Genomic DNA, 7,387 nt, shown 5'->3' with positions numbered 1-7,387 from the left:
AAGGGAAGGCCAGGCTGAACAGGCTGAAGCCAGAAAGCGGCTGAGATGAGCTGGGAAGACAGGTGGGACAGCTCTTCGAGAGCTTGTTGATCTACTTAACGATTTTGGCTGCTGTTCTAAGTGTAATTGGAAGGTAATGAAGGGTTTTAAGCAGATGTGCCATAGGTCTTACTTGCAATGAAGAGAGAGGTGAAGGGAGGAAGAGAGCCTATACAGCAGACAGAGGGACATAGAGAAAGACAGACTGACTTGGGCTTTGAACAGATTAGGAGAGCTGTAAGAGTGGATGAATCAGGAGGGTATACCATAGTACAGGTGGTAGATGATGGTGGCTTCGCTTGGGTGGTTGCAACAGAGAGAGAAATGGAGATATATTTGAAAGACAGAACTGACAGGACTTGATTAACTGATAAGTCAGTGTGGAGAAGGAAGTGTCTTGAATGATCCGCTTCAGCAATTCATGTAGGGGATATTCACTGAGACGTGAACTCTGGAGATGGAAGACTGGGGGAAGATCATGTGCTCAGTTTCTTCAAATGCCGATCCGGAGGGCCAGTAAGCCCACATAAATGTCTAGAGCGTGGCTAGAGAAAGAAATTAAGAGGTCAGAGAAGAGCTAGAGATTTTAATTTGGGAGTCTTTGCCCAGGTAGAGGCACTTTAAAACAAGTTTTTGATACCCAGGAAGGTCTAAATAAAGTGTTACATGTTTCAGACCCATTATTTTTATTCTTAATTCATAGCATGACTTTATTATTAAACATTTTGTTTTTCATGTACATCATTAACCACGACTTCTGCATTGTGAACAAAAATCCCTATAGTTGATGCAGCTGAATACCTCATATGTTTGATACTAAGGAATCTGGGGTAGTGGAGATCTCAAATTCTTACTAAACAGGTTGGCTATGTACTGCTTTGGCTGAGACGTACTTCATATTTGATCCAGACACCTATGAAAATAATCTAGCATTTTATGTGCTCGTGCACTTTGAAGAGTGCTTATCTAACTTTTCCTCGAACCACTGATTTGTTATAGCAAAGAGCTCATTTGGGTAACCAGTAAGCTCCTAAAAATAAGCTTTTTAATCAAATGGACATTGTTACTATTTTTCATTACAGCTGCCCTGGATAAAAATTAGTATCCATATCGCATCTGTAATTCAAATGCCTTTGCCTTTTCTTGTACCTAGTAAACGGTTACAAAGGAAATGTCACTTCACATAAGATTGCCAAGATTTTCTCAAAGTTGTTCTAACCACGCAGCTTCGGGCTGTTTCAAGTTGCTCAAACTATGCCAGGAGGAAGCCCTTAACTGCTTAAAAGGCCAGGGACTGAAACGGAGTATTGCACAACCCTTCACCACCGGGCGGTTTCGCTTCCAAATCTGGCCTTCGTGTCATCCCAAGGCAGGAGTCGCTCCTCGCTCCACTGGAGTCAGCCCCGTTCCCCCTTCAAAAGCAGCCGGGGTTTCCTCATCCAAGCCTGGGGCGCCCCTCCCTTCGCCCAAGGTTCCCTTGAAAGCGGAGCCGCGCGGCTGCAGGAAGGCCTCATTGTCCAACTAGGGAGATAGAGTCTCGAGGGGCGACTCCCGCACTCGGGTACCGCCGCTGCAGCTGACCAAAGGTCCGCGGGTCTCCGCGCCTCTCCCCTCCCCCGCGGCCCCATTGTCTGCCTCGCCCCGCCCCGGGGGACACGTGCGCCTGCAGCTTCCCGAGAAGGAGAGCGCGGGGCGGCGGCAGCGGCGTGGACACCGCCTGGAACGGCTACGCTGCCGTGGAGCCGGGGGCGGGGGCCGGGCGCGTACAGACCGGTGGGTGCCCTCCGGGAAGCGGCGGTCGCACTCAGCGCCCACAGCACTCTGCCCCGCTAGCCCCGGACCGGGCAGAAATGGGGCGGGCGGGAGCTCGGTGGGGGTGGTGTGCGCGTGGTGTCGCGGTGGGGGTGGGGTGGGGCGGGGTGGGGAGATGCCAGTCTCCTGACAAAGGAGAACGAGTGGGACACGCTGAGCCGGCCCGCCCCGCCTGGAGGGTAGCGGGAGGGGTAGTGTCGGGAGGGGAAGGGGCGGGTCTTTCATTCACTCTCGGCCCCTCCGCCGCTGTCGGAGCGGAAGGGCGGGGTCTCGTGCCCCCCCCAACCCCGGGGCTGAGCAGCAGGGAAGGCGGTGCGGCGTGGGGGGCGGAGCCCGCGGGCGCGCGTCCCGAGGCGTAGGCTACGTCGTCACGTCAGCGCGGGAGAGAGAAAGAGAGGAGCCGACTCGGCAGGGACTGGGGGACTGGGCCGAGAGTGCGAGCAAGCGAGGGAGGGAGTGAGGGAGCGTGCGAGCCAGAAGGGGAAAGGCGGCCACTCGTGCCTGAGGGACCGCAGACGGGAGTGGGAGCGGTAGGGGAAAGGAGCAGAGGGCGGGAATAAAAAAGGCCAAGAGAAGGCGGACAGAGGCCAGTGGTGGTGGTGGTAGGGGGAGAAGGAGGAGCTGGAGGAGAACAGTGGCTGAGAGAGTGAGTGAAGCGGACGCGCGAGGGAGGGGAGGGAAGGGAAGGGGGGGGTCACGCGGGGGCGCGCGCGCGCAGCGGGAGCGCGCTTGGAGGCGAGTGGAACTGGATCGGGTTTGCTGCCAGCGGCGTGAGCTTCGGCCGCCATTTTACAACAGCTCCACTCGCGCCGGACATAGGGAGCAGCGAGCACGCGTTTTCCGCAAGCCGATACCATCGGACAGGATTCCTCCGCCTCAGCCCAACGGGGAGGTAACGACCGCCAGAACCTGGGTCTGGGAGGGGAGCTCCATGACATTGTGGAGTAAGCTGGGGGAGGGTGGCGCGGGGAGAAACCGGCTTTTCTGGAAAATGGATTCCTAGGGGGAGAGGAGCACGTTGACTGGGGCTGCTTGGGAGTAGGCCGCGGCCCGCGCGGCCACTTCCTCCTCTCCATGTGCTGCTGCTTTTCAGGCTTTGTCTGCGGCGCTCCAGGAGGAGGCGCCTCCACGGCCCCGTGGCCCGCACGGACCGCGAACGGCTTCAGAGTTGGTGCTGTCGTGGCGGTCGCCGCGGCGCGGGAGTGGGCGGAGAGGAGCGAGTCTCGTCCCGCTGCCGTGCGGCGAGCTTGGGCGGTGCTCATGGTCCCACGGGCGTTGGGCTGTTCGCGGAACGCCCTCACGCTGCTAGGTTGCGGGTCCGGCGCCGCAGTCACTGCACGGAGGGGTAAGGGGTGGAGACTTGCACCGCGCGCCACGGGTCACGTCTCGGCCGGGCTGGCGGCCGGGGGTCGCCGGTTCCCGGGGAGCGCCCGGGGCGGAGAGCCATGTGTCACGGCGGAGACGGCGGCGCTGGGGGGCGGGGAGAGCCTGTGGCCTGGCGCCGCCACTGCCTCGGTGTTCAGGGGCGAGATTGTGCTTCTGCAGCTTTCTGGGGGTTCCCACCGCGGCTTTGGGTTGATGTTGGGAGTTGGTGATGGTCGTCTTGGTTTGGGACTCGTTGGGTTTCCGTTGAAGGAAGTTGTAGGACATTGGAAGGCGCAGAGCACGTGTTTCTAATGGGCTCCTGGCGGCCGCAGTGGTGAGGCTGCCGCTCTGGGTGCGGAGTCGGGCGGGCTTTGGGGTGCGGGGTTGAAGGGTGGAGAAATTGGGTGGTGGGAAGGTGGCTTGTATGAGCGCTTTGTTCTTCGCTGGCTGTTGTTACCGATCTATAAGCGGCAGGCGGGAAAAGCGCGCACTTTGGGGGTTTATCTTTCAGAGAGACGAGCCCAGTTTTGCTTTCTCCACACACACCTCATTTTCCGAATGGGCACAGCTGCATGTGGCACCCTGGCTCGTACCCGTGCTGATAGGGCTGTATTTGTAATAAGGTTTTTTCTAGGGAGTGTGAGCAGGTGAGTCAGGGGTGGTGCAAAGGAAGAATATAGTGAATAGGTCCTTCTGTGCCCTGTGCTCCAAATCTGGCTTGTCAGGCGATAGTGACTGTAAGGCTTTTTTAAAGGGAGACACAGGATAGCTGGTGTGTAGTAATGGTAGAGAAAGTAAAGATGGGGCTCTCATATTGTCTTCTATTCTTTTTGAAGATCCTAGTTTAATTTTGCTTATTGCGTTTGAACAGATCTCTGGAAACATGGCTACAGAACATGTTAATGGAAATGGTACTGAAGAGCCCATGGATACTACTTCTGCAGTTATCCATTCAGAAAATTTTCAGACATTGCTTGATGCTGGTTTACCACAGAAAGTTGCTGAAAAACTAGATGAAATTTACGTTGCAGGTAAGAACTAACACTTGCAAAATTACATTATGAAATTTTTCTATTGGATTTCTGGCTTTGAGCTAAAATAGCAACTTTTTGTGGTTTCCAATAAGTGTGGGAACTGGAGTTTTGCTTGTTGTGATAGTTGGTTAATTTAAGTTTGAAGTAGAGGTAAAGATGTATAGAGGGAGGGATGAAGAGACTGTTAGGAGCTAAAGGCTGGCTTGCATGCTGGCTTGATGAATAAGTTTATGACAGTAGCAACAGCTGCTAGATGTTGAGAACAGGCCATGAGACTTTTTTGAGTATTCTTATAGTAGGATTCTTCTTAAATAACTTGGTAACCGTAGACTTGTTTTCTTGTCTTTTTGGTGTGGCTGTTACTTTTTCTGGTGGTATTTGAAATTGAGTAGAGATTCAGTTGTCATGCCTGGTACTTTGTTGGTTGATTTTAGGACTCGTAAGCCTATATGCTGTGGAAATGACTAGTGCTCAGAGCTATCAGACTTTGGAGATAAAAGCTGTAAAAGAAGTTGTCTCATTATTGTAAGTGTGGTTGGTAGGGCTTAGTTAGCTCAGGATGCAGTTCAGAGTGGCTCAAGTGTGTGTGTTTTTCAGATATAGATAAAGGGAATAGAAGAATTGTACAGACACACATGTACTTGTATTGCCAACATGGTCTTTAGAAAATATTTTCCAAAAATATTAAAATCCGATAACTTTTATTTTTTCCAGGGCTAGTTGCACATAGTGATTTAGATGAAAGAGCTATTGAAGCTTTAAAAGAATTCAATGAAGACGGTGCATTGGCAGTTCTTCAACAGTTTAAAGACAGTGATCTCTCTCATGTTCAGGTAATGTTAATGTCAGTGTGAAAAGAATTAAAAAATTTGAGTAGTTTTGATACTGTCTGCTAAATTTTATTATACTCATATGTGACCATTGTTAAATATGAATGGAACATATCTTTTGCAGAACAAAAGTGCCTTTTTATGTGGAGTCATGAAGACTTACAGGCAGAGAGAAAAACAAGGGACCAAAGTAGCAGATTCTAGTAAAGGACCAGATGAGGCAAAAATTAAGGTATGTATTTCTAAACTCCTTTTAACTGTTTGCTGATTTCGATGAATATTCCTTGGTTGTGAAATGGATGTATGTTTTTTTAAGATATTGAGATAATTTATCAATCTTTCCTAATTCCTGTTTTTTAAATAGTTTGTTGCCTTTGTTTCTAAAGCAATTTGTTGCGAAGTTTATCATGTTATCCAGCTTCTGATGTTTAAATCTGTTAAATTGATAGTCCCAATAAAAGATTTAAAGAAATAAACCTATCATAACTCTAAATTACTTTTTGAAAAGCTGCAAAGCCAGCTTACAGATAGTTGAATACTAGTGGAGAAGGCACGTTTAGTAACTGTCTACTTTTCTTAGGGAGTCTCAAACCCCAATTAATTTAGAACGTTAGCCTAGCAGCCCTCCACTTCCATTAGTATGGGTTATTACATTATTTCTAAAAGTAGCTTTAACAATAAGATTGTTTAGTTATGGATATGTAAATGAGAAACAGGCAAGGAGAGGTAGGCTTTTTTTTTAAGATCATATGGAACAGTGAATGGATTTAAATTCAGCTTGGTTTTGATCTTTGTATTGGTGAGTTTTCTTATTTATAAACAATGTGGTGATCATATTAGCTTTTGACCTGGTGTGCTTTGTAGTGTGCCAGTGCTCTTGAGCCAAGTGTATGGTTTAAGAAAATCAGTTCAGGTTATAGGGCTTGAGCATTGTTATAATGGTGTGGAAACAGGGAAAACCTAGAATAGGGAAAAGATTGGAATAAGGAGTTAGCTGTTTGAATTTGGGGCTTTCACAGTCCTAGCTGTGAGTGAATTGAGTTTGATCTATAAATCTAGTTTTTCTATAAAAATGGTATGTAGATGTCTTTACTGTAATTCAGGTGTAGTTAAGTATACATTTGTGAGTTAGAACTTACTAAAATTTTTAAACTTCAATTTAGTCTGTGACTTTCAGTTTTGTTTTGTTTTTTTTTTGGAAGGGGTGGCTTCCATTTTCTTTTTTTTGAGATGAGTCTCTGTTGCCAGGCTGGACTGCAGTGGTGCGATCTTGGGTCACTGCAACCTCTGCCTCCCAGGTTCAAGCGATTCTCCTTGCCTCAGCCTCCTGAGTATCTGGGATTACAGCCTGGGCCACCATGCCCAGCTAATTTTTGTAGTTTTAATAGTGATGGGGTTTCACCATATTGGCCAGGATAGTCTTGATCTCTTGACCTTGTGATCCACCTGCCTTGGCCTCCCAAAGTGCTGGGGATTACAGGCGTGAGCCAGCCACCATGCCTTGCTGCTTAGATTTTTAATGAGACCTAAATTGTGGAGAGAAGGCATAGAGACATTTTTAGAGGAAATTTGGGGGGGAATCAGTTTTTTCTTTTCTTTTTTTTTTTGAGATGGAGTTTCACTCTTGTTGCCCAGGCTGGAGTGCAATGGTGCAATCTCAGTTTACCGCAATCTCCTAGGTTCAAGCAATTCTCCTGCCTCAGCCTCCTGAGTAGCTGGGATTACAGGCGTGCATCACCATACCTGGCTAATTGTGTATTTTTAATAGAGACGGGGTTTTTCCATGTTGATCAGGCTGGTCTCAAACTCCCGACATCAGGTGATCCACTTGCCTTGGCCTCCCAAATTGCTGGGATTACAGGCATGAACCACCATGCCAGCTGCCTCTTTGTTTTTTTGGATTGACAAAAAGTGTTAATTGGTTCATAACAAGGTTAAAAAAAAATTCCTTTATAGCACAGGGATTGCATGTGAGAAAATGGAAAGATGATATGTTATTCATTTAGTGTATCTGACCAAGTTAAGGCATAACTTTTTATGAAATACAGTATTTTTGATAAACATTGTGTCATTTGAGTAGAAAATGTTAAAATCTGTCATTTTCAGAGATTGAAGTGATCCTAAATCTAATAGCATTTTGATAAATTTTGTCAGATGGGTAGTTTTAAGTCTCTCTTTATTTCAGAATGTACTAGCTAATAAAATTGGTTTTGTTTGGCCGGGCACGGTGGCTCAAGCCTGTAATCCCAGCACTTTGGGAGGCCGAGGCGGGTGGATCACGAGGTCAAGAGATCGAGACCATCCTGG

The 7,387-nt window shown here is 48.3% G+C and overlaps 1 protein-coding gene across 7 annotated transcripts in view; it reads left to right on the top strand.

Annotated features, from left to right (window-relative positions):
* The first annotated feature begins 1,711 nt into the window (after positions 1-1,711).
* The window catches only part of LOC108289999 (synaptotagmin binding cytoplasmic RNA interacting protein), a 41,301-nt gene continuing 35,625 nt past the window's right edge, over positions 1,712-7,387 (top strand). For 2 of the 7 annotated variants that reach the window (XR_001819385.2, XM_017509672.2), the window contains exons 1-4: positions 2,607-2,743; positions 4,088-4,247; positions 4,965-5,083; positions 5,205-5,312. Coding sequence is in view for 6 of the 7 variants with exons in the window: in XM_017509672.2 (XP_017365161.1) it covers positions 4,100-4,247; positions 4,965-5,083; positions 5,205-5,312 (375 nt within the window). In the remaining variant the exon portion in view is untranslated. Of the gene's footprint in view, positions 1,813-2,242; positions 2,744-4,087; positions 4,248-4,964; positions 5,084-5,204; positions 5,313-7,387 lie in introns of those variants that run through there. The other 5 variants (XM_037731752.1, XM_017509669.2, XM_017509671.2 and 2 more) reach the window with 5 other exon arrangements.

This window comes from Cebus imitator, unplaced genomic scaffold, assembly GCF_001604975.1.
Source record: "Cebus imitator isolate Cc_AM_T3 unplaced genomic scaffold, Cebus_imitator-1.0 Scaffold418, whole genome shotgun sequence".
Taxonomy (NCBI): domain Eukaryota; kingdom Metazoa; phylum Chordata; class Mammalia; order Primates; family Cebidae; genus Cebus; species Cebus imitator.
This window is presented reverse-complemented; position numbering and strand designations above follow the sequence as displayed.